We start from the raw sequence: 26,948 nt of genomic DNA on the forward strand, positions 1-26,948 counted from the left end.
TTGGTTCTTCAACTATATTATTAGACATGAATTTATACAACGCAAAAATATCTATGCAACAAATATTTTTTATTAGAAGTTCTCTGTTTTGCACTTCCATCTGTTCATGTTCTATCATGTTTCTTTCTATTATTGGCTGCTGTTCCTCTTCTTAATTGTCTACATTCATATCCAGATCCACAATATGTTAATTAAATGGCTACAAGATTACATCAATTTAACTGTTATGGATCTTCATCTGAAGAGTAATAGATAGGTCATGACCTTTTCCTCTTATGAGATTTATCTGATGAATCATCATTTTCTGGGTTTGACATTGATGGGAAAAAAAACTTACAAAATTGAAAATGCTCTTAATTTACAAATGAAACAAGGAACAACAAAAGAATAATATAAGAAAAATTGCCACATAGCTTAATAATAGTTTGGCTGTGTAGTAACAGTGACTGTTTTTGTTTTAGCATGTTGTATTAAGAAAAGAGCACATATACAGTTTAGCTATATAACACTAAAGGCAAACCTTTTAGAGACAGGGCCCGAACTATAACCCAAAACCTACTTATTTATTGCAAAGTGCCAACACTGCAATTAAGCCTGAATACTGAGGTTTTAGTTCAGGAAAAAAAAACCCCAAAGTCATGCATTAAGATCTTTTTGTCTTTTTTTTAAGATCTTTTTGTCTTAAAGAAAACCCCACTACAATGAACCTTTTAATGATACAAACAGCTCTTTATTTTATTAGTCCTTTTTTCTGTGTGTCTTTTTGAGAAAGGGTTTTACTATGCAATTCAGGCTGGCCTTGAACTCACTTTGTAGCCCATGCTGTTCTCAACTCACAGTGATCCTCTTGTCTCCTAAACACAGTTTGCATTTCTCTTGCTTTTGGACAGTAAATGTGATTTTGCTGTTGTATGCATGCTGATAATTTGTTAAATCTTGTCTGAGGTGATTTGGCTCATATGTTGACTGAGAGGGCTTTGTGTGACCGAAGCACTGTGCCATAGTTTCACCACAACTGCTATGTAATGTCAGATGATTGAATTGAAATGAGAGCCTCTTGGCAGCAAGACTAGGAATTACTGTCCTGTTAAATAAGGGAAGTTGATTGGAAAGTTGATCAGATTTCTAAAAATGTTCTTGTTGACATAGTATTCTTTGTTAAGATAATTGTGAAATCTTCTGTTTATTTTGTCTTCCTTGGTTCTGAACATGTGCTACACAGAGACGTGTAGGAGACTGGTGAGGGACTGGGATGAATGTGGGACTTTGTACTTTTTTTTCTTTCTTTGGTTAGGTGCTATATAATCTAAATTTGACATCTGTCTTTCACTAGATATTTTTATTCCTGGACTCAACAGCTCCACAGATGTTCAGGCAAGAATTAATGCTGGTGAGAGCATTCATATCATCCGTGGGACAAAAGGTAAGAGCCTGACCAAGGTCTGTCCTGAAACTTTGGTTAAGAGTGCTAGGTTTGGAAACAGAATAAATATATATGGCTTGAACTACAGTCATTTGATAACAGTGTCACAATTGAGGGAAGCATGAGAAAATGACATTTTTAGGAATTTAGCAGAGTTAGGTTGAATCCAGTGGCTTAAAAGAAGGGAATTAGGGTTCTTGTGTTCCTGTATTTTACCATTGTTTTGTCTTTGTCATGGAAGATCTTGAGAAGAAAAGGGGGTAGGTGGATACGGGGAGATCAAAACTCCAGAGAAAGCACTGTGGAATGAGTCAGAAACCAACATATATGGAATTGTCTTTTTTATCTAATTTCTTGTGCAGAGTAGGAATCCCAGGCCAAAAAAAGTATTGTGTAGGTGAGATTTATGATTGATTTTTTTGAGAGTGATAATGTAAAATGTTCATATGTCTCCAGCCTCCTTAGAGAGGAAATAAAATTGTCGGCTTACAAAGTCTGGGCTAAACACTGTCAAGACATAATCTGTGTCTGTTTTCATGTTAATTATTAACTAAGCCCTGTCAGTGTGGCTGCTTGAGGGTTTGTATTCCACAGTATTTTGTCCCAGTTCCTGGTAAAGTATCTGCAGTCTGAGTGAAAAAACACCATTAAGTACACAGACACAGGAAGACAACTCTTCCTACCCTTTTGCTGGCCTATTCATAGTGTGGAACCCAGCCTCTTTCCTTGCTTCTTTTTATCTCAGAGCAGGGGTTGACAAAACTATGATCCATGGGTCATTTGATCTGTTGTCTTTTATTGTACCTGCTAGCTAAAATTTTTAAGTATTTATTTATTTTTGTATTTTAGTAAGGGTCTACAGGGTGTCACTACATAGATCGGGCTCATAGTGATCCTCCTGTGTTCAGCCTCTCAAGAGATGGGATTATAGGCATGTGCCACCACACCCAGTCTCAGTTGCTGTCTCAGCGTGCCCCGGGGGCGGGGCTGGCACGGCAGGCCAGGGATCAAACCTCTCACCCTGTATCTGCCTAAGCAGGCACCTTAATCAGCTGAGCTATTTGGCTGGCCCTTAAAAAAATTTTTTTAAAAGAGAATACAAAATAGTAATAAAAAATTGAAAATGATACAGAATTTCATTAAACAAAATAATATGAATTTGACAGTATTTGTCATGTTGATAGTGTTGTCTTCAACTTAGTTGTTCAGATTACCAGATATATGCATGCAAAATTGGAAAAAGAAAGAAGAAAAGTTATAAGAAATTAAGAGAGAAAGAGGGAAAAAATGAAAAAAGATGACAAAAAAATTTAAGCATTAACTGCTCCTTTCTATATATAGACCAGCAGAAATCCACAGTACAATTATCCAAGCCATCCTGCATACTTATATAGATATATCTCTTCCCTCCTCCATCCCTTTCCTGTCATATATTCATTTCAATAATACCTTCCTTTTGGACAAACTCATTCCCTTTTCACAATATCTGTTGTACCCTTCAGATTTTATTTATTCTGTCAGGTTCTTACACTAGGGAGACAATACAAGGTTTGCACATGTGGGTCTGATTTATAAAAATGGATTTTATATTTTTATTTGGTTGAAAACAAATGAGTAATATTTTATAATATGTAACTATGAAATATACACTTTGGTGTTCATGAATATTTACTGAAGCACAACTGTGCCTCACTGTTTTCATGTTATAGAGGAAGAATTAAATAGTTCCAACAGAGACCTTGGGTTTACTTATAAAGCTACAAATATTTACTTTCTAGACCTTTAAGAAAAGGTCTTCCAACTCCTGCCCTAGAGGTAGTCCTGACGTCATAGAATGTTGGTCTAACAACATAGGCAGAACTGAAGAGAAGATAGATTAGTGCCTTATGGAAATGGAATGCAGGCATTAAATTCTTCTTCTCAAGGGTAAGAATACAAGGCAATAAGGCTTCTTGGGGCTGGGGAGATGGCTCAGTGGAATAAGCGCTTCCCTGGCAAGCGCAAGGGCCTGAGTTCAATCCCTGGTTCTGGAAAAAAAAAAAAAAAAAAAAAAAAAGGCTTTCTTTTTCCTCAGATGTTGAGGAGGACCTGGGCCAGAGGATCTGGGAGTATAGGGAAGCAACTTACTCTTTCGTAGCACTCTTTCTTTCAATGCATTAAATTCTTCTGGTGTAATCATCTTTCTACTCCTCTAGAGATTAAGCTCCATGAAACTGGACTCTTGTGTCTCTTGTACTCCAGTGCTAGACCTGTACCTGTACTTGGTAGGTTAGTAGTCTGTTTGTGAATAGATAAATGTTGAGGGTGACCCATAGCTTAGTATCTTTAAGGAGGGTATGAGACCTAGTTTTATAGCTATTACCCAATCCTGGAGTTTTCCAAGATTGGCTGTGTTGCATGGCTACTTCTGACAGTCTTTTTCACGTCTCGCCTTTTAAGGGACATACATCCGCACTAGTGATGGGCGGATCTTTGCTGTCCGGGCAACTGGCAAACCAAAGGCCCCTGAAGATGGTCGGATGGCTGCCTCAGGTATGGTGACTTACACAACAACTGGTTTGGTTTGGTTTTTTATTAAGTTATTTTTATATAGATAATGTGTATATGGTTCATCATTCAAAAGGCATAAAATAAAGTGGAGTAAAAAGTACATTTATTTCTCCTCACACTCCCAGCCAGCCATTTGCTTCTTTCTGGAATTGCTATTGTTTTCAGTTGAGACAGAGTCTCTCTATCTATAGGCTGGGCTTGGGACTTGCTGTGTAAGGCAGGCTGGACTTGAAATCTCAGTCATCCTGCCCCCTGAATGCTAGGATTGCAGCCACTATGCATGGCAAGGTGCTCTCTTGATTTTTTCAGCAGTATTCTATAGTAAGCAGTTATGTGTCCAAGTGTGTGCACACATGACAGTGTGTGTGTAAAAGATGTATATATGAATAATTTATGTAGTTTTCTCTTTATATTTTTAAAACAAGTACTGACATCATACGCTGTTTATTTTTATTTTTTTCCATATGCCAGTAATAGCTTTTTCCTTATCATTTCTTCTATTATGCCTCATTGAAGGGTTAAACAGGATGGGCTGTAACCCAGTGCATTGCTCAGTTTCCTGCTGATGTGCATTTAGCTTATTGTATTCTACCATTACCGACATGTCAGTGTAGCTGTAGAACACACTCCTAGAACTGACATTGCCAGGACAGAGGTGCGTGTGTGGCACATCAACAGTGTTACAAATTCTTACCAAGTTCCCCATGATAGGAATGGTTTTTATCTATTCTCCCAGCAATAAGGAGTCAAAGTTGGACTGATCTTACAGTGTGGGTGCCCATGTCCCTTCATCTAGATCTAGTAGTTGTGACTTTTCATAAACTATCTCCTGTTTTTCTCTGCCTATTTTGTCATCTACCTTTGTAATTATCAAGTCATTTGTAAGTTGAACCCATGTGTCATTTTATCCCTAAATATTTTAACACATATTTTTTCTTTTTCTTTTTCTTTTTTTTTTTTTTTGCAAAACTGAGGATTGAACTCAGGCCCTTGTGCTTGCCAGACAAGCGCTTATTCTACTGAGCTGTCTCCCCTGCCCCTTAACCCATATTTTTTAAGATTAAAGACATTTGGGGCCGGGGTGATGGCTCAGTGGAATAAGCGCTTCCCTGGCAAGTGCAAGGGCCTGAGTTCAATCCCCGGTTCAAAAAAAAAGATTAAAGACATTTAATTCTGCTGGGAAATAGAATAGGAAAATCTTGATGACTATGGTATTTGCAAAGGTTATGAATAAAACCCTGATTGCACAGCAACTATCACAAAGAATCAACAACTGGGATCTCATCTTATTACAGAGCTTTTACACAGCAAGAAAAACCACCATCAGAGTGAAGCAACAACACATAGTATGGGAAAAAATGTTTGCCAGCTATTCCTCAGATAAAGGAGTACTACCTAGAACATACAAAGAACTCAAAAAAGAAAAAAGAAAAAGAAAAATCAGACCTACCAAATATAAAGACCTGATCCAAAAATAGGCACCTGAGATCAATACATACTTCTCAGATAAAGAAATACAAACAGCAAATAAATATATGAAAAAATGTTCAACATCACTGGTTATTCTAGAGATGCAAATTAAAACAACACTGAGATTCCATCTCATCCCAGAAAGAATGACTATCATGGAGAAATCAACCAATAACAAATGCTGATGTGTTGTGGGAAAAGGAACCTTTCATTACTGTTGGTGGGAGTAGAGATTCCTCAAAAATCTAGAATTAGAGGTTCTATTCTCCCTGCTGTTTCCCTTCTGGGTATCTTCCCAGAAGAATTAAAAACATAATACCACAGCAATATGTGTGCACCCATGTTATAGCAGCACAATTTGTAATAGCTAAATCTTGGAAACAGCCTGAATGTCCATAAACCAAGGAATGGATAAAAAAAGTTTAAAAAAAATTTTTTTTTTCTATACAGTGAGTACTACTCAGCCATAGAGTAGTGGAGACTTTTATAGGTAAATGCATGCAACTGGAGACCATACTGATAAGTGAAAGAAACCAGACACATGTGTAAACATTGTATTGTGCTGAAAGAGCAAATAAGATCCAAAATGTGCAATAGATATTGTAAAATGGGAAGAAACTTCAAAAGAAAAGAGAAACTGGGATGGGGAAAATAGAAAAGAAGGAAGGGAAAAACAAAGCAAAAAATAAGAAGTACACACACACAGTAGTTAATTATACTACTAATTTCTCTTAGTTCATTGAAAAGAAAGGTTTGTGCTAATATTGTTTGAATAATTAAATGCCAATATCTTTTTTTTTTTTTTTTTTTTTTTTTTTTTTTGGTGGCCTGAAGATGCCTTGAGGGCATTTCTGTTTTCCTGTGAGAAACTGGGTTCGAACCAGAGCATCTTGAGCATGACTGCTTTGTTTAAGCAGGCACTTAAACAACTGAGCTAATGAGCAGGCCCCCTCCAATATCTTTTGGGTGACTAAAGATACCAATATACCATGTATTAACCATTGTTATCCTCCTAATCTCTTGTTTTGATTTTTTTCTCTTTAAAATTAAAAAGTAAAATAAAGTGTAAGGACATCCTCCTGGCCCTAGCGCCATCATCATGTTAAAAGAAAAATTAATAATAGTTCCATAATAGGGCTGGTGAGATGGCTCAGTGGTCTAAAGCACCTACTTATACTTAGAACAAGCTTAGCAAACCACAGGGACCGCAGTTCGATCCCCCAGCACCACATGCCAGCCGGCCCCGCCCCCTGGTGGGCTGAGCTGGCCACACACACACACACACACACACACACACACACACATAAATAAAATTCTAAAAAAAAAATAAAAAATAAAAAAATAATAGTTCCATAATAGTGCCTAAAGTCTAGGCCATACTTAGATTTTCCAGTTGTCTCAATTTGTCTTTCATAGCTGTGGATTTTATTTTATCAATTTGTTTTTCAGTATTGGGGATTAAACACCCGGCTTTTGCACCGAGCTACATCCCCAACCCTTTAAAAAATTCTTTCAGGCTGGGTGTGGTGGCACACACATATAATCCCAGAACTCAGGAGACTGATGCAGGAGCATCATTATAAGTTTGAGGCCTGGGGCCGGCAAGAAGGCTCAGCAGTCTAAAGTGCCTGCTTAGGCAAGGCTTAGGGGACCACAGTTCACCAGCCCCAGCTGAGCCAGCCCCCCACCCAAAGAAAAAGTTTGAGGCCAGCCTGGGCTACACAGTGAATTTGAAACCAGCCTGAACTATGTAGTGAGACCCTATCTCAATGAATGAATGAATGAGGACAGGTTCTCATTAAATTGCTAAGTTGCTCAGGCTGGAGTTGAATTTGTGATCCTCCCACCTCAGCTTTCCAGAGTTCTGGGATTGCAGGCATGTAATGCTTTATTTCCTTTCAAACCAGGATTGCACTGCTTCATTCCTTCCATCACTCTCTTACCTCCAGCAAAACTTTGACTAGTTTTAAGAGTTTAAAAAGTGTGTCATATCCATTGTCCAGTGGGATTCGTCTTGCTAGAATATTACAGATTGAGAAAGCTGGGGTGCAGAAAAGTTTCTTATCTTTTTATGGATTGACTTATTTCTGGGTTCAAATGTTTCTTTCAATGAGATTGGGAAAATGGTTTTTTTGTGTGTGTGGTATTGTTTCTGCATCATGCAATTAGGATTGTAGAGACCACAGAACAAGATCTTTTCCAAATGGAATTTTTCCTTTTATCCTTTTGTCCCTTATTCTAGTTCTCATTTTCCTGTATTTTGTCCACAGGTTCCCAGGGGCCTTCTCGTGAGTCCACAAGCAATGGCAGACACAGTGCCTCATCACCCAAAGCTCCAGACCCTGATGGGCTGGCCAGGCCTGTCTCTCCTGACAGTCCAGAGATCATCAGTGAGCTCCAGCAGTATGCAGATGTGGCTGCTGCTCGGGAATCCCATCAGAGCTCTCCAAGCACCAATGCCGCTCTGCCTGGCCCCCCAGCCCAACTCATGGACAGCAGTGCTGTTCCTGGGACAGCTCTTGGAACTGAGCCACGGCTTGGGAGTCATTGCCTCAATAGTTCCCTGTTGGTGACTGGCCAGCCCTGTGGTGGCAGGCACTCAGTGCTGGACTTAAGGGGTCACAAACGAAAGGTGGCCACTCCACCTGCCGCCCAGGAGTCATCCCGCCGGCGGTCCAGGAAAGGCCATTTGCCAGCCCCCATGCAGCCCTATGAACACGGGTATCCAGTCTCTGGCGGGTTTGCCATGCCACCTGTTTCCTTAAACCATAACCTCACCACCCCCTTCACCTCCCAGGCTGGGGAGAACTCCCTGTTTATGGGTAGTACCCCATCCTATTACCAGCTGTCCAATTTGCTGGCAGATGCCCACCTGGTGTTTCCAGTGACTACTGACCCTCTGGTGCCGGCAGGCCCTGTCAGTTCCTCTTCCACGGCTACCTCAGTCACTGCCAGCAACCCCTCCTTCATGCTCAACCCCTCTGTGCCAGGGATACTCCCCAGCTACTCACTTCCTTTCTCACAACCACTCCTTTCCGAGCCGAGGATGTTTGCGCCTTTTCCTTCCCCTGTCTTGCCCAGCAATCTTTCACGGGGCATGTCTGTCTACCCTGGCTACATGTCCCCACACACAGGCTACCCCGCTGGTAGCCTCCTCCGGTCCCAGGTGCCTCCGTTTGACTCACATGAGGTTGCTGAGGTGGGATTCAGCTCCAATGATGATGAGGATAAGGATGACGATGTGATAGAGGTCACTGGGAAATAGCCGGGAAGCCCCTCCCCACCTTACTTGGGGGCCCCAGCAGGTTGCCCACCAGGCTGGAAGACAGTTATCTAGGCTTCTGGGACTAGGGTACATGGCAAGATGGAAAAGGAAGAAGATAAAAGTGATTGGCCAGGGTGGCAGAGCTCTGTTGTTGTTTGACAAAAGAGGGGGAAAAAAACAAAAAGAAATCTAACAAAGCAGCAATAGCAGGAAATCAGGGACCCAAAATTGGGATGGAGGGGTAGGGCAGCCTGTCTCTCTTCCTACCTGCCTAGCTTTTGCTGTCTGCTTGCTTGTTTGCCCATCTGAGTATAGAAGCTCACATCCTATTTCTGTCTTTGGGAACATTCTCTCCTAATAGAGCTGCCTTACCTGGTGACTAGCTTGGCCTGGGGAGGGGAGGGGAGTGACAAGGGAAGGGAGGGTGGGTGAGTGAGAGAAAGAGGGTGGGCAGGGGAGCAGACCAAGATCCTATGTGAGGTGGGGTCTTTTGGGGGTTTGGGAAGGAAACAGACCAGGTACGTGTGAGTGTATGTGTGTGTGTTTATGTGTGTATGTAATAGGGCGGGGTCAAGTTGGGAGGGGAGGGAGGGAGGGAAGAACTAAGGGGGAGATTAAAAAATGAACTTATCTTTTTTTAAAAAATGGAAATCAGAGTGTGGTGGTTCATGGCAACCATTAATAAACATCAAGGTGAGCCCAGAAGAGCCATGGAAGTCACAAGTTTCCTCCTAGTTGGGTAAAAAGAAGGCCCAGCTAACTTAAGTCTTATTTTTAGAGCCACATTTGTTTTAGAATTTGGGGAAAATTATGAGAGAAAATGGGCATTACCAATCTCTGTCTTTCTCCGTATCCATCTCTGAGTGGATCTCCCCTCAAGTATGAGAGAAAAGCACGTGAGTGACAGGTCGTGGAGTTGTGGCTGGAAGACATTCTTCACGAGGGTGGACCTGAACCCCCAGCTGCCTATCATGGTAGCCTTTCCTCTTTTCCTCCTTCCACATTAGAGAGCTCCATGTTAATTTATTTCTTACGGAAAATTATTTATTATTTGGATTTTTCATGTGTCTTTTTTTTTTTTTTTTTTTTTTGATGGTGGTTGGGGGGAGGTTTGGGGTACAGAGGGTAGGATATAGGTAGAGAAGTTTTAAGATATTCTGGACCCCATAGCTCTTGGTGAAAAAAAATCTTCAATGGCCGGTGAATTGACCAGGGAAAGAGGCTTATCTAGGGGTTAAACAGCCAGCCATTTTGGGTTCTTGGGAAGATGAGGGAATCTTGAGACTAGATAGTTAATGGTGATGAGACTGATTCCACAGAGAGCAAAACTTGGGATCATGGAGTTTGTTTGCTATTTGGAAGTAAATGACTCCCCACATTTGGATCTGTGTCCTCAGATGATCTTAGAGGACCAGCTCTCTATGCTCCATAGTTGGCCTGTAGGTAGGCAGCTGCTTGGTTAGGAGAGTGGATTGATTTCTGTGAGGAATCAGTAGCTTCCCCAGCTTGTCAGGTGAACATTATGGGCTTGGTATCTGTTGTCTTCATCTTTGAAGGAGTGGGAAGGCACCTTTCCTCTGTAGAAGCCTTAAGTCTGGCTTTCGTATTAAAAAACAGAAACACAGTAGTCATTCTGGTCTCTTTGCTGACAGTGCCAGGGAATGGGCATTTAGTACTTAAGCATAAACACTGGCTGTCTCCTATTGGTGTATACTGTTCATGTTCTCTCTCTCTCTCTCTCTCTCTCTCTCTCTCTCTCTCTCTCTCTCTCTCTCATTGTTCTAGATCTTTATGATGAGCAAATCCGTCTGGCTTTAGAGCTTTGCTACTTATCCATGGCTCCTCTCTGATTGGGCATTTGCTGCACCTGCCTCTTCCTAGCCAAGGTGACTCAGCTTGTCTCCTGTACCTGTTCTGATCAGCCTGTTTCTCCATTGTTGGGGACCCTTACCATACTCTAGGGTATTGTTCCTAGTAAAGAGACAAGGAAATGGCTGGTATGTGTCTGTCCATGTTTGTGTGCCATCCAGTAACACCAAAAGTGGAATTTAAGGAGATTTCCTTTGTTTTCATAAAAACTCTGTCAGACACTTAACTCTTCTACTGATAGAAGCCTTAGATCTCTAATATTAGCTATGCAAATTATTTTAATAATTTTTAAATAGCAGTTCCAACTAGTGCTTTCTCTAGTGTCAGGTGCACCTGGTAATAGATGCAGAGTTTCAACAATTGGAGTAGTCTCTCAGGTTGGGGCTGGTGCAGTAGGAGTGAGCTAGTCTGGATCTACAATTAGCAGAACATGTTCAGAACTTGGGTTACACTAATACATACCTCTTGGGCCCTGGAGCACTAGGATCCCAGAGGGGTGTGTGTGTGTGTGTGTGTGTGTGTGTTGTGTAATATGAGGAAAGAAATAATTCTAATTCTGTATTCATATGTCCAGTAATAGGAAATTAGTTCAGTGGTCTCTTAGGATCCAGAAACCATTTCAGCAGTGAACTGAAACTGGTTACTAGAGGGATAGGCTTTTGAAGTTGCCAGAAAGCAAAAGGGTGTTTAAGAGCAGGCTTCTCTGCTTATCATCCATGCCTGAGAGATAGGAAAAATGTTGATGACCTGGGAAAGGTAGTTCCCTCACTGTTGTCTTCCTTGGTATGGTAGGGGTGGGGGAGGGCTCTCAAGTTCCATACATCTGGGATAGCCTAAGTTCTTATCCTGGGGAACATAGTAATAAATGATTTGAGATTATCCAAGTTCCTTTTCTTAATGTCTGTGGATAAAGACTTCTGGCTAGTTATTTAAGAAACGAAGTAAGTGAATTCTAATGAGATCTTTTTCTAAAGATTGGAAATTAGTGAAGCCCTTATCCCTTTGATTTGTGCTGCGTAGCATTTATCACATCTCTTGACTCATCAACTTTCCTGGTCCTTGGCACTTTCTCCCTTAGGAATTAATGTGTAAATTTTTACCTATATCCATGATTGACAACTATGGGACCCTCCCCCCACACTCCAGGAGCATGATGCAAAGAGCTGCAATAAGTTTGTTGATTAGCTGAAACAACCAAATTTCAGCCATCTGGGTGGGACTGTCACCAGATAGCTGTCACCAGAGGGAAGCCCTCTGTATCATATGTTTAAGGCTGGCATCCATTGCCCTGGAACTGAGTCTTTATCCCATGAGGAAGGTCCTATGGGTTTTACATTCCTTATTCTAGTGTTTCTATGATGTGACCTCCTACTTCTCAAGTTCCTTTTGATTTCTCAAATGACCACATTGTTCCTTTTGAGCCATGGTCTTCACTCAGCTAAGTGGCTCTTCCCCTACCAAAATTGCTTTGAGAGGTCATGCCCACTTCAAGAACCCCTAGAAGAATTTCTGCCCCTCTGCTTACTGTGCCCTGGGAATCAGCACCTCAAGGCCCATTTGAGAATACTGCACTCTCTGATGCTCACTTTTAGACTCAGTTTCTCTCCTCTGAACTCTTCTCTTCACCCTGTGGATTCCACTGTGACCCCCTTAGTGTCTGTTCTGTGCCACTAGCTTGGCTCTAGGCCTTTTAAGAATACCTGAGTCTTACAACGATGAATTTCAGCAGGCAGTTCTACCTTCTTTGCTCTTCAGGGACCCAAGTCTGTTCCTTTCCCCTCTTACAGGTATCCTTGATGTGTAGTCATTTAGTGTGGTGGGGACAGGTATCCACGTAGGCTTTGGTGTACAATGCAGAGGGCTTGAGGGGTGGTATGTTAATCTGCTACCACTACTGGAATGGTATTCAGATGAGAGGGGGACTTCATACTGTGACCTAACCCAGGACCCTCCCTGGAAGAGAGCTCAGCCCAGCTGTGTGAGTGTGTGTGTGTGTGTGTGTGTGTGTGTGTGTGTGTGCGCGCGCGGGCTCATGTGCACCTGGATGGAAAATGACTGTTATCTGGTTGTGTTACTCAGGGTGGGCTGGGGACTCACCAGAAAAATCCCCCAAGCCTTCCCAAGACAGATTTTTTTCCTTGTAACCTCTTCAGAGGAATTATGAGGAGGGTCCAGGTGGGTTGAGGGGGTCTCACGATGGATAACCACTAAGGCCACACTGCTGCCAGGGGGGTGGAGGGAGATGAGGTGGCCCTAAGGCCCTGGTACCTGGCTTTGGTTTTCCATCTTCTTTCCTCAGGACGCCCCTGAGGCCTGGGACCTGCACCTGGCTTAGAGGAGCACCTGTGGCTGGGTGATCCAGCTGCTGGTGTGATCATGGGCTTCCCTCCTCTCTCAGCAGGGCAGGCATTTCTGCCCCAGAGACTGGGCAACTGGCTGTTTCTATGACGTATTTATTTTTACTTGTGTTTCATGTCACTTTTTTAAAAAAGCAAACAGAACAATTGTAAGTCAGTATAACTGCCTATCAGTTTTCTTTATTTCTCTTTTTGTAAAATAAAATTTAAATTCAAGAAGGCAGTGTTGTTTGATTAAGGAATTGTCTGGATGGCTGTTTAGCTGAGTGATGGGAGGAATATTATTCAGCTTAGTGGGCATTGGGACAGCATTTGGAGATAGGTGAGAACAGAGCAGATTGCTGGCAGGCTTGGTTGGCTATGTAGTTCACTTGGCCTTTTTCTGCCTTTGCTTTACATAGGCTTGTTTGTTCTACTGCTGCGCTTCTAGGCACCTGAAAAATATCCCCAGCCCCTGGAACCATCCTTTCAGGAAATGGTACTGATAAATATTGGATGGACATCACTAGCTGACTTAAGTGTATTTGAGGCTACCTGGTTCCCAGCCATGGCAAATCCTAAGAGGTGGCCTTGTCTGGGCTGTGAGTGGCTGAGAGTTGGGCCAGCATCAGTGCCTTCAAGTGGGTGGGAGATAGTGTGTTTTCAAGTGGTAGTTGATGGCAGAGTTGGAAAGCATTTTGAGCTGCATGTGCAATCTCTGTCATCTGGGTTAGGGGCCTGAGGGCGAGGAAAGGGGATAGTCTGGCCTAGCTCTGCAAGTTTAATTTCTTTGAGGAGGAGTACTCCTGGAGAAAAATTATCTAGAAAGAAGAGCCTCTGTGGAGATTAATGGTAAGAGGAGGCAAAGCCCAAACCTGGGCGAATGACAGGAGTTGCCATTCAGGAATGCTATTGCCATATAGGAAAGGGAATGAACAGTGACCAGAGGGAAGTAAGGGTGAGCAGTTCTCAAGCCTGCTTTAAAACGTGAAAAAATGCTTTGTTAGGCACGCTGCTGCCTCCTGGTGGTCAGTCGGGTGTCACGGAGGTCCTGCCTAGGATGGCGCCTGCGCTGCTAGAATCTGCTTAGCAGGTTGATGGTCTGCAGCCCACTGACAGGCAGACTGTCCTTCCATAGCAGAGAGCTGAAGCTCCTAAGGCACATCCTGAACTTTGGTGTGGGGCTCAGGAGTTCTCCGATCAAGCTAAGGAAGTGATACAGAGAGGACAAGATGAGGAAAGGGCAGCTCCAGACAACGGTTTTCTGGGAGCTCATCAACTTCTGAGAAGCAGTATCCACAGTGCAAATCTTGCAGGCAGAGGGTGTCTTTAGGTACTACTGCCTGACCACTCTGTGTCTCAGGAAATGCTTCCAATTATATCTTTCACCTGCCTGGGGTCACCTGAAAGTCATGTGGTTGACGTTCATAGGAAAATCAACAGTCATGGCCTGTTGGTCCTGCCCCAAATGCCTATTCTGCCACTCTACTTGGAGTATCAGGATACACTGCCCTGTGGCTGAGGTTCCATGCAATAATGGGATTCACAAGATATACTGCCCTGTGGTTGCTTATTTTTTTCTGCATCTACCTTCCTGGTGACAAACAGCAATCCTTGTCAGAAGCGCCAAGATACCCCTGGCCCAGTTTGTCTTACAGCCAAGCTTCTTAGTAGTGAAGCTTATATGAATAGTAGTCACTTCACCCACATCCTCTGCTAGGCTTCTCTGGGGCAGGGAATATGAGCTCCAGGAGGGCCACATTTGATTTTGTCCACTAAATATCCCCAGCCCCTGGAACTATCCTTTCAGGAAATGGTACTGCATAAATATTGGATGGACAGCACTCATGGAAGAAGAGCTGGTGGATAGATGAGTGGTGGCTGGAAGCAATTTGTGCCGTCTACAGGTTGGATCTACCTATTTCCCTAAGCCCAGATTCAGATTCAGCTTTCTCATCTGTAAATGGCAGCAAGTGGTCCTGCCCTGCTTGATTCCTAGGCCTGTCATAAAGTCTCAGAGAAAGCAGGAGCGAGGCTGGTGCAAATGCTAGAGGCTAACCCAGTGGTGCTATTCCTCCCTAACCTGGACCCCAACCTGACACTCCTTCACGGTTCATCGAGCTGATTTCCCCCACGACTGCAGCCCAGCTTCTCTCGGATGCCTCCACCAACTCGGATACCTGGGGTAGCTGGAAGAAGACGGCTGTAGTGAGCTTGGGTTGGGCCGGGTGGAATGCCCGCGTTGCCACGGAGATGGGGCGGGGTAGGGACCCGTCCCCCCTCCCCCGTGTCTCCAGCGCGCGCGCCCACGGCCAAGGCCACATCCCGCCGTGCGAGGGGCGGAGCGAGCGTGAGCTGCGAGCACGCGCAGGCTCGGCGACTGTACCCGGAGCCGCTTGCTCCTGGGCGGCGTCTACAGCTGCTGAGGTGAGGGCCGGTGGAGCAGGGGCGTCCTGCCGGGGACCCCTTCTGCGAAGGCTGCACTTCAGGAGTCTTTGCTTCCCCTCTGTAGCCTCCCGGTCTGGACCGCTCTGTAGTTCTCGCCTGGCTCACACCTGGCCCCCGGCAGATCCGAGGCCCGAAGGCGAAGGCGACCTTGGGCCGCCGGTGCCGGGAAAGTAGGGGCGCAGAGTCACCTTTAACTCCGCCCTGTTGCCGAGGCCGCTGGCGCCTCCCAGCAGCAAACTTTGGCGTCTCTTAAATTGCAGAGGTGCGTAGCCTCTGTGAGGCGATGGGCGAAGAGAGAAGGAGCCGAGCAACTGAGTGAGGTTCCAGCGATCGGAAGCCGAGAGCTGGAGGCGGCGCCCTTCTTCGGCCGGGCCACCGAGCTGCGGCCTGCCCTCTCAGCTCGGCCCCAAGTTTTGCGGGTGTTGGAGTCCTTTAGGGGCAGCGCACGTGAGCCGCCACGGGAAGCTGCGTCCGGCCGCCCGCCTGCCCCTCACTTGTTCCGGGCGGACACCTCCGCCCAGCGCTTCTGTCGCGAAGGGAAACTGAGGCTCTAGAGGGTACAGCCTGCCCAAGGTTGAAAGGAGGGACTGTTTCGGTGCAGTGTCTCAACTGGTGCTCTCCGGGGCCTGAGCTGGACCCTAGTGAAGAGCCCCAACACTTTGAGGCCAACTTTGGCCTCTGATTTTCCCAAGGGATCTGAGGTGGTTGTAGAGGCCCAGTGGGCTTTCACTGTAAAGGGGTTAGTCAGGGCATGGTGCCCTGCTGACTGGTTATATCCTGGGCTGGGGTAACTGTTCCTTTCCGCCTGCAGCACTGGAGCACTTGGCCCCTGCTGTGCTGGATGCCATGAGTTGCTAAAAGTCAGCCTGCCTGAGAAGGTGAGCCCAGGTCATTTACCTTCCCTTGCTCTTTGTTTGTGGGGGAAATGCATTGCCCGTTCTCCTTCTGGTGCTTCCCAAGCCTCTGGGACTGGAAGGAATATCTTTCACCCCTTCTTTTCTAAACAGTTTGAAACTAAGGCAAAGAAAGACAGAGGTGTTAAGTACCCCCCTCCCCTTTGGGTATTGACCCCAGGTCCTTTACACTAAGCTACATTCTCCTCTGTTTGTATTTTTATTTTGAAAAGATTTTAATAAGTTGCCTAAACTGGGCTAGAACTTTTTGATCCTCCTGTCTCAGCCACCTAGATCGCTGGCATTTCTTAAATTCCCTTGAAACAGGAATTAGGCCTCTGAGAGAATAGGTCAGAGTGAGGGCTTGTCATTCCCAGGGCAAATGGTGGCCTAGATGCTGAGAACTTCCCAGTTTGGGGTTCAGAGATGTCTAATATGGATTAAATGTTTGGGCTTTTCTGGAAGCCAAAGAGGAGAAAATGTGGAAATAGGGTACTGAAGTCATACCTCCTGTGTTTTCACTGCCTGCATTTTGGTGTAGGTAACTCCTTTTAATACCTGTGTGTCCTTGAATAAGTGTAACTTCCAACTACAGTACTTGTTTCCTGATCTGTACCTACTTTGTTGGATTGTTTGGGGGCCGAGTATAGTAGCAGTGATTCAGTAGAATGCTGTCATTATCAAGACGAAAGAGATGAAACTAAGTGGAGACACAACGAGTGGGACAGGGAGTGTGTGCAAGGAAGATAAAGTGTCGAGCAGGACTACAGTGGGTGAGGAGACTGGTGGGAGGTGCTTCAGGCTCTGACACCAGAGGTTTAGAAATGTATTTGGCCTTTTTGTGAGGTAGATACTGCTCATTGACTCCTAAGATAATTTTTCAGCATAATATTTTCACTGGGAACAAATAATTCCATAGAGCTAAGTTTTCCATGGGGCTGGAGCACTGCCTTTTCAGTTCCAATGTTTTAAATTGTAAATAATAATTTTTAAGTGACTGAAGTGGCAGTGTTCCCCAGGCAGGCCCATGTTTCCTTTCCTGTGTAAACAGTATTCTGTTCTGTGTGCTATGAGTCCTGCCTCCTTCCTGGGCTGCTCAGATGAAGCCCTCTGGAAGAGGATTAGGCCTCTGGCTCAAAGCCTCATGGTGGCCTTGAAAGGCTCAGACACTGGCCTCTGTTGATTCTGGACCTGTCTTGTAATGCTTCTCTGCCTCTTATGAGTAACTGTTACTTCCTCTTTTGTGTTTCCACTTCTAGCAGCCTTTTCCTCTTCTTTCTGTTTCTAGTATGTGGACTGGGAAAGTACAGTGAAGCTTGTTAGCATTGGTGGTTCATGTCTGAGAAGCTCAGGCTGGGCTCTGTTCAGCTGTTCAGGTTGGTTTTGGATGGTTGAGCTTGTGGATAGCAAGGTCCCTGTAGACCAGATGTGCTCTTTAGCAAATGAGTTTCCTATGAAATGTTTTTCCAGTAACATATTTTCTCCCTCACACTTTTCCTTTTTTGTTGTAAGCGTTTGGACCCTGAACTCTATCCGTTCTTGGTCTGGCAGTAGTGTGTGAGGCTTGGGGAGGCTGGGGCTTGACAGTGGCTCAGCTGTGGGAAATAAGAGGCAATGAGAGGAAAGATAGACTGCTAGTATCTGGTCCGTCTCAAGGGAGACTGCTCAGGAACAGGAACTTGTCCCTGGATGACTCATTCCTCTGCCTCTCTATGACTCAGTTTCCCCAGATGTGGCCAGGGCTGCCAGCTGCCAGGCTGAGCTGCTCCGAGAGCTTCAATAACTGTGATTAAGAAATAAAGAGGCTTGTGGCTTCAGTCATCCTTTGTAGCTCCCTTCTAGGTCACTCTGTGTGTAAACACTTCTGGCCCTCCCCCTCCTGGGTCAGAGCACCCAAAGCAGGGTGAGGTTGGGTCAGAACCCGCCAGCAGGCAGGTGAGCATGGTCAGAGCAGGCTACCAGCCTCCTCTCCCTTCTGTCTCCTTTGCAGCTGCCTTAGGGTGTGGTGTGGGGGGCCCAGCGCCATGTCGGACCTGCTACTACTGGGCCTTATTGGGGGCCTGACTCTACTACTGTTGCTGACGCTGCTGGCCTTTGCCGGGTACTCAGGCCTGTTGACTGGGGTGGCAGTGAGTGCTGGCTCGCCCCTCGTCCGAAACATCACTGTGGCCTACAAGTTCCATGTGGGGCCCTATAGCGACACTGGGCGGCTTTTCACTGAGAGCTGCTGCATCTCCCCCAAGCTCCGCTCCATTGCTGTCTATTATGACAACCCTCACACGGTAAGGAGCCTCCATGGAGTTCTGCCCTGTGGATGGACCTGGGCCATGGCTTGGGAGGTGGGACTTGGGGTGGAGGGATTCTGGGGAATGGGTGGGAAAGGCTTTGAGTTGGTTGTGTAGACCACTTCCTCTCTGACCCTGAAGTATCTTCCATATTTAGCCTAGATTCTTGCTTCAGGCATCTATTAGCTGACATTTACTTGTCTAGGTCTGATTTTCCTTGCTCATGGCTACTTATGCATTTCTTAGAGCAGTGGACTATATCATTGTGAGTCCTTAATTTCTGCCTGGACTTTGGTCCGTTTGCTCTTCTTGCTGTCCTTCCCTCTTCCATCTCCACAGTTTCTGCCCCTTCTTTGGAGTTATATCTTGTTTCAGTGCTTTACCTCCTTCAGCTTTCCTGCTATGATGATAAGCTCTTGCAGCCTCTTGCCTGTGGCGTAGAATCCCATCTCTCCAGAATTCTGGTGCCTCGTGACCCAATGATGTGACATTTCCTTAGACTTCAAGATCCCTTGATGGAAGAAGGCCAAGTGGAACTAGATGAGGTGCTCAGAATGTCCAGGATGCTATAGTCAGAGACTAATCCAGCATCACAGGCACCCTGTGGGCGTCTGGCTGTCCTACAGCTGCAGTGAGTCAGGGCTTGCCAATGTAGGTCTCTTGCCATGCTATGGGGTGGTGCTGCCCACAGCTAGATGGGCTGACGACCTGCCAAGGACTCTTCAGTCTGTTGTCAAACCATGCCAGACCTTGCATTTGGAATCCCCAGTCTCAATTTCCTGGTTTGGAGAGTTCAAGTGGGCAATCCCTGGAGCATGCCTGCTATCCACTGATCAGGCCTCACTAAGTGTACTCATTTGAGAAAAGAGTGGGCTGAGTCTGTGTGTGTGCCAGGCCCTGCTTTCAGCTGCACTTTGGAGATGAATCAGACTTGGTCCTGTCCTCAGCAGACTGTGGTGGCAAGTTAGCCTCATACAAGTAATTCTTTAACAAGGCACTGGACTGGACACCTACACAAGTTTGAGCTGCGGGTTTAGGGAGGGGGCCTCAAGTCTACTGGGGAGACTTCAAGAAGAGATAGGTTTCCATTAGGCTTTCTTACAATGAGTAGAATTTAGAACGGCCACAGAGGGCTACTTGGCTAAGGAAACCAAGAGCAATGGCCTGGAGACTAAGGCCTGAGGAACCATAGCCAATGGACATGTGGTGGGTGGAGGAAGAGGTAGAAAGTTTCTCCCGGCCAGGTGGTGGGAGGAAGGGAATGCCACCGTTTTCCAGCTTCATTTTAGGAAGCGACCTGAAGGGCAAGAGGAGGGGGTAAGGAAATGAAGTAGAGAGGCGCCATGGGCTGGTTAAGGAATGGGGCAAGAAGGTTTTGTAGTCACAAGCGGGGTGATAGCATTGATTTAATGTCAGGAGTCAGGAGCCTATCCTAGGGGGATAGGACAGGTACTGGGGCAATGGGAAACTTCTAGACTAGATGCCTGGCTCTTACTCTGTCAGTGTCTGCTGTAGAAGTTCTTGCACTTCTTTTGCTTTTCCCCCTGATTCCTGCCCCTCCTTCCACACATGGCCTAAGTAGAACCCTTAGCAGGACCCCTTGGGTTTACTCCCTTTCTCCTCAGTATTTCTACATGTTCTGGAAGCCTCTTGGTTGGAAGTACTAATTCCAGGATGGGAGAGCCCGTGGCAGCAGGTAATCTGGGCTCAATAGCACATAACTTTTCTCAGCCTCTATTCCTTATCTGTAGAGTGGTGGTAAAAAACCTGTGTCATAGTTAGGCTGGCAAGGGTTCAATTAAGTGATAAGGTGAAGCATTCATTCCAGCATCTAGCCTCAACATATTTAACAGCAGCTAAGAAGAGGGTGGAAAAAATATATTAGCATGCGCTGAGGGGGGCAGGCTAAGCACTGTGACCTAGGCCTAGACCCTTTTGACAGGCCTGTATAGAAGATGAATGGACATCTTAAGGTGAGCCTTAAGATCCTGCCTTCCTTATTCCTGTGTCATTCTGAAAGATACTACATTCAGAGATGGCCTACACACACACACTGGATGGCTCAGGGACACTACCTATTCTGTGAACTAGGCAGTGTGTATTTTCTCCCTGGTGGAGTGTAAATGGAAACTATGGACTTTTGGCTTCAGGTGCTCATGACAATTATAGACTGCCTGGTCCAGAAGGACCTGAGATCTGGTCTACACTCTGATACTAGAGGAGCAGGGGTGGAGGTAGGGTGTGTGGGAGAATGAGGTGCAGATAGCAGGAGTGAGATACTGATCTCGTACTTTATTGTTTTCCTTCAACAGATGCTTGAGCACCGGATCTGTACCAGACTGTGTGCTGAGTGCCAGGGCAGTGTGGGGACCAGGGGGCCCAGACCTCAGGAACTCTCAGGGTGAAGGTGACCCTGTCGTGGTCCTGGTGAGATTCATTCCTACCAGGAGGCTGAGAATCTAGGCTTGCTGCTCCCTAGGCTTCCTCTGTTAGCCATGTCCAATGTGGGACCCTGTGTATCTAGTTCTTGAAGAAAAAAGATACAGGCTGACCTATTGAGTATTCTGCCTCTCCTTCCTGTGTAGCATAGCATAACAGGGTCAGAATGTGCTCCTGGGAGTATGGGGAGGAAGTGAGACTGTTTCAGGCTTGGTGAATAACAAGATTAGAGGTGCTGCCTGGCTTTGAGGTGTGGATTGACAGTTTCCTAGGCATGTGCTGGCTTAGGAAAGGGGAGGCTGGTTCCTGAGAAAAGCCTTGGGGAGCCCACCTTCTTCATGTGGATCTAGGAGATAGCACAGAAAAGGTACTAAGGCAGTTGCTGAAGACCCTTGCACAGTAGATGGTGCTTCAGCTCAGTGTCCTGGAGTCCTCTTGTATGGGAGGAGGCTGAGGTCTGGGCAGATGGTTTCCATGAAGCAGGAGGAAAGATGCCCATTGGCTGGGCCTGAAGGCCTTATCATGACTGAGAATAGGGTGAGGAGGAAGGAAAGTGTGTGTTGGGAGATGAATAGGCCCTGGCAGTATCTCCTACGTGGCCTTCTCTAATTCAGAGCCCAGCATTCAAGATACCTGAGGTAGAAGGCTGAGTTCCAGACACCAGGGTCTGTGAGGTGATTTCAGTCGTGGACCTGCCCGTCTTCATATATAACGCGTCCACATTGTCCTCACAGAGCTGGAGGATGGGTCCTGGCTGGAAAAGCTGCTCTGCCCTCCGCTCCCATTCTCAAATGAGTGCTTAGGTTTGGAAATGGACTGTAACCTTTCCTGGGCCTGGGCTTGGGACAGTGATAGAGGAGAGCCCTTAGTGTTGGAGGAGAAGGGAATCTGGGGGGACATTGTGTGCCTATTTGATCCTGGCTAGCTCTGGCCTGAGGACAGGAGCTAGTGGCTGGGCTGCTATCTCAATGCCCATGTGTCTGTCGTGTCTGTTAGTCAGTCTGGTCTTTCACTTCTTAATCCACCCTCTGCTTTACCAGCTTAGATGCTGTGTTTGTGGCTTAAGCAACCTGCTTACCTGCTCTGTGGGAGCCCAGCTGAAGCAAGAGGGTAGGGCAGCCAGTTGCATTTACCTGACTAGGACCGGCCTGGATTTGTTCCTATCTACCACCTTGCAGGAAGTGCTTGCCCTTGCCACAGATGGTGTTGGCACATTGGGTTCTGCCTTTAGGAAGCTAGACTGCCATCGAAGCCCCTTCTCCTCTTACACGATGAGAATTGAGGTGGGGGGCCTCGACCTCTGTAGGCCCTGAGGCTGTTAGGCCCATGCCATCCTCCTTTCTCAGTGCATGAGAATGTCCCCCCGTGTCCTTTCAGAGTTACTTAGGTCAGATAAGTCAGGGAGCTTATGGGCTAGGCACAAGTTACCCCTCCAGTTACCCTGGTACTTCCCAGGCTTTTGCTCTGTAGCAGGTTATCTGTGGGGCAGGTCTGAAAAGGAGAGCCCTTCTCTGACCACTAGAGTTGCCCTTGGGAAGGAGGTGAGGTGATGTGATTGGAAAGGCTTTGGATTCACCCTTCAGGTTTGAATTGACCCACTGTGTACCGGCCTATGCCTCTTGGTGAGTCACTTGGTCTGCCTGTCTCTTCGTCTATTGAATGGGAATGAAAGAATCCTTTACTTCAAGGTTTTTCTTTTTCCTCCTTAGTTTTGTTTTTTGGTGTTTGGGATTAAATCTAGGGTCTTGTGCATGCCTAGCATGGTTTACCACTGAGCCACATCTCCAGTCCAGCGTTTTAGTTTTGTGGGACTAAATGGCAAGGAAAAAGCCCAAGTTTTGGCCCCTGATAGCTGCTTAGCACTTGGGACATCTCGCTTTGACATCCTCTGACATCCTTTACCAATGGGCCTGTGTACTTTCAGGACCTTGCCTTCCTACCACAGGTTGCTGGGCTGTGTTGGGCATTGAGCAGGGAAAGGCCATTGTGTAGCCTGTTTTTAGCCAGGGCCTCTCAGGCTCTCAAAGGGCTGTGAGTTAATGGCACAGCTCTGAAGCAGGTCTACTTAGGCTTGAATCCTGACTTGCTGTGTTGCCTTTGCTGAGTGACTTTAGTTTCCTGGACCTCAGGAACATGGCTGACAGTATCACCTGCCGCACCATGCTCTTTGGAGTTCATGAGCAAATGAATGGAAGGCAGTAACTGGTGGCAGTGGTGAGGCCTCATCAGGTAAGCTGTTTTTAGGAGTATGCTTTTGGAAGGTGGAAGCAGAGCAAGTTTTCTGGAAGAATTCTGGGTGGTAATTCTCAGAAAGCTATAGATCCCCCCAGCTTCCACCCCCACGCCAGGCTGGTATCCTGCTGCCTCCTCCCTTTCCTCCAAACCTGAAGTATAGGTCTTGACCTCTGGCCTGTTATCTGCATTAACACTTGTCCTGACTAGTCCCTATCCCCATGTGCCTTTGGGCACCACCTGCTCGTGAGGCTTGAGGTGTTGACCTGCAGCATCCAGGAGACTCATTGAGGCCCACTGTCCAGCCTCCATAATGGGAAAGCATCACTTTGTTCCCCCGGCAGGGCAAGTGGAGGACACTACCTTTGCTTCTCCTCTACTTTGAGTAGCTCTAGGTTGGGTTGGGTTGGCTGGCATGGAAGGGAGCAGGCGAACCCTCGGACCCTGGGGCTTGCAGATCTTCAACAGCTCTCCACATTGTTTGTGGGGTTAGGGATAGTTAACCCCATGGTACCATTTTTTTTTATCTTGATCCTGGAAGATAGCAATCTTGTTCTATTCCTATTATCAGTGAGGTCTTAGGCAGGCAGGGCTCTCAGGTGACTCTCTTTGCTATGACGATAGCACAGCATTGTGAGAACCCTGTGAGGTCTTTCTGGAAGGGAGGATGGAGCCAGTCCTACGACCAGCTCCCACTGGAAATCTTCAGGTTCCAAGCAGACTGCTCTCTTGTTTTCTTACAGTGTTGTTACTCAAGGGGCTGTATAGCCTAGAGGAGTTGCCCTGGACTCTGGCGTGTTCCAAGCTCTTTCCTGGTACTCATGTTTTGAGGGCAGATACTGAGATAGCTTTCCTTTATCCAAAGTTCTTGCCACTGTGCTGTCTCCCTTGTGTGGCTTCTGGCTGTGCTGTTCTAGGGTAACTCTTGTGCTGTGCACAGGTACCTAGATAATTGCTGATAGGGAAAAAAGGGAGCAAGCAGGTGGGGAAAGTTCAGGCGTTTATCTCAGGGTTGGGCACAACTAAAAATGCATTGAATCAAAATATATGGCATCTCTTAACATCAGTTTACCCACACCTTGTGGGCCCTTGACAGCCTCAGTAGGCCATGTCTTCTGGAGGTAGACCTGAGCTGTCCTGGGTGACCAGGGAAGACTTTCCCTGCTACTGGGCCAGCCTTTGTATTCCTTGGATTGTATTAGGGTTTATCTTATCTCTTAGCTGGTAACTGATTCAGCTGCTTCCCAGATCTAGCTTGACTTGGGGCTACTTAGATAGAGGCTAAGGCTTCTCTTAGGCTGCCCCCTAGCTACCAGTCAGGGCAGGGTAAGGGATTAGAAATGTCCTTATGGAATTAGGGGCTTGCTCAGGTGGAAAGGGAATCTCTGTGCTCCACACACCTCCAGGATCCCAGGAGCCTTGTTTCTTTATTCTCTCCCACGTGGCGGGAGCTCTTTCTTCAGATGGAAAAAGAGGAAGATCTGTATACATGTGTATACCGTCACTGAGCACAGCCTAAGAATATTCTGTGTGCACAGGATTCTGGACCTTTCTGCCTTGAGGCGTGGAGTGGTTGGGAGAGATAGGGAGGCTTCATTACCATGCAAAACAAATGCTTGCTCCTCTGCTGGGTGTTTAGAATAGGAAGATATCTAGAATAGGAGACATCTAGGGAAAGCTTGGTGGAGGACATCAAAAGGCTTTGAACGGATGGATTTAACAGTGTTACAGGATGGACAGGAGTTTCCCAGCCTCAGGGACTCTGGAATAGGGTGAAGAGGACATGTCAGGCAGAAGAAGTAGTTTATGGAAAGGCAGCAAGCCTAGGAGTGTGATACGTTTGGCTGTAAATAGTTCCTTGTGGGTGTGTGCGGTGGTGTGGCAGGGGAGGAGGCTGGCAAGGCAGCTGGGCCAAAGCCTGGATCTGTTCCTCCCTTTGCCACGTACACACTCGGTGGGTGCCTCTGCAGCTGAGCTCTGGCCCCTGCTGGGACTGGGGACATAAGGATATGAGGTGAGTGCATGGATACATCTGGGCAGTGTCGTGTGGGCCATGCTAACAGACTGCAATCATGCTGGGCTGTGGAGTCTAGTTTCATCTTGGAGTTGAATTGGGAGCCACTGAGTTTCTCAGCAGGGTGACCATGGTATTCTAATACCTGTTGTGGACTGAAGAGAGCGTTGTGCTAGAAGTTTCCTGAGAGCTGCTGAAATGGTACTAGGGAAAATCCTGGGACCCAAGCTTGATTCAAGTAACCTTCCACACTTTGCTCCTTCTAACCGCCGTTGGATGTTTTTGTTGTTAGCACAGGTTTCTAGGGTCAGGGACATGGAAATAAACTTTGTGATAGGCACAAACCCTTGGCCTATCTGGGGATGCCTCTGAAAACCTCCAAATGAGGAGCAGAGTGGGGCAGGTGCACCATCTAGAGACAGGAGGTGGTACTGTAGCAGTCTCCTGAGCTTCCGGGTGAAGTGACTGTGCTGCTAGCCCCAGCAGGCTTGAAAGGCAGGGGAGGTTGTAGGGAGAGGAGAGTGCGCTACCAAGCCTGTGTGAACCTGAAGGATGGGTGGGGAGGAACTGCCTCTTCACGGATCAGTGTAGATACATATGCGAGGTCAAGGGACTATTGTTAGTAGCTGTGTCTTAGCCACTAACAGCTGATAACTGTCATAGAGGAGTTGGTGAGTGTGTGGCCCAAGCTAAGCCCTTGTGAAATAGCTTTTAGTATGACAGGGCTATAAGTAGCTGTCAAGGAACTGGGACTCTTAAGAAGCCAAGGTACTTGGTGAGGATCACATGACTCAAGATTCACATCATAGCTGGTTCTTTTCCCACTGTGGTTATAACCGCTGCACATAAGTACTACCTGCTGCTAAAGCTTTGAGTCAGGTTTGATGTCATTGGATTCAACAGAGCAGCAAGGGGCCCAGAGCCAGAGAGGGTGAGCCTCTGCTCAGAGGTGAGAATGATGTACAACAGGGCAAGGTAGATGCACAAGTCCTAGTGTGTGATTTTAAGGCAGGGCTGTCTTGGATAGAATACAGGAGGCAAATGAGGACTGAGAATGTCCCAGGGAATTGGAGACAGGGCTTGGAAAGGGTTAGACTGGGAGGGCAGAGGCAATCATGACTACATAGTGCTGGGAAGGTGAACTGGGGAAGGAACTAAATAGGGGCAGAGGGAGTGGCTTGTTTAAATTTAGGGGTGAGTGAACCCCGGATGGGGGGGGAAGAGAGCCTTCAAGGTGAGCAAAACTCAGAATCAAGACCCCAAGGTCTGTGTGACCTGGATTCAGGGACACCTATTCCTGGAAATGCAGGCCAAGGGCTGATAACTTAAGGGCAGGAAAATGGACAAGAGAAATAGATCACTGGAAATGAGACAAAGTGGAACTTCTTATTGCCAGAGAAAGTTTGACTGTTTAGGCGTTGGGTCAATCCTGGGTAGAGTTGGAGGACAGAAGAGCTTCATCTGGCCAGGGCTGCTAGGAACCAGGGGAAGAAGGGTGAGGAGGGAGAGAGGATCAGAGAAGTGCTGGCGGTAGGGGCTGCAAGACTTGGAGGGAGCCACTGGTCTGGGGCTTAGCCAGGGAGAGACTGGCCACACCCCAGGATGGGGGCTGGGTTGGAGAAGAGATCTACCATTCTGACAGTGCTTTTCACAGCCCCTCCACAGCCAGATGACATGTCCCCACCCTGGCCTTTATACTCTGTACACACACACACACACACTTG

At 46.4% G+C, this 26,948-nt stretch overlaps 2 protein-coding genes across 6 annotated transcripts in view; both read left to right on the top strand.

The window, feature by feature from the left end:
• Positions 1-8,876, top strand: part of Rad54l2 (RAD54 like 2) — a 110,391-nt gene extending 101,515 nt beyond the window's left edge. For all 3 annotated transcript variants that reach the window (XM_004625149.3, XM_023706338.1, XM_023706336.1), the window contains 3 exons: positions 1,334-1,423; positions 3,863-3,955; positions 7,714-8,876. In XM_004625149.3, coding sequence (XP_004625206.1) covers positions 1,334-1,423; positions 3,863-3,955; positions 7,714-8,708 — 1,178 coding nt within the window. In that variant the 3' untranslated portion in view covers positions 8,709-8,876. The remainder of the gene's footprint in view (positions 1-1,333; positions 1,424-3,862; positions 3,956-7,713) is intronic.
• A 6,443-nt stretch (positions 8,877-15,319) lies between these two features.
• Positions 15,320-26,948, top strand: part of Tex264 (testis expressed 264) — a 29,135-nt gene continuing 17,506 nt past the window's right edge. The window contains exons 1-3 of one of the 3 annotated variants that reach the window (XM_023706343.1): positions 15,320-15,340; positions 16,173-16,239; positions 18,245-18,536. In XM_023706343.1, coding sequence (XP_023562111.1) covers positions 18,279-18,536 — 258 coding nt within the window. In that variant the 5' untranslated portion in view covers positions 15,320-15,340; positions 16,173-16,239; positions 18,245-18,278. The other 2 variants (XM_004625253.2, XM_023706346.1) reach the window with 2 other exon arrangements.

The sequence above is a fragment of the Octodon degus genome, unplaced genomic scaffold (assembly GCF_000260255.1).
Source record: "Octodon degus isolate 3935 unplaced genomic scaffold, OctDeg1.0 scaffold00008, whole genome shotgun sequence".
Classification (NCBI taxonomy): Eukaryota; Metazoa; Chordata; class Mammalia; order Rodentia; family Octodontidae; genus Octodon; species Octodon degus.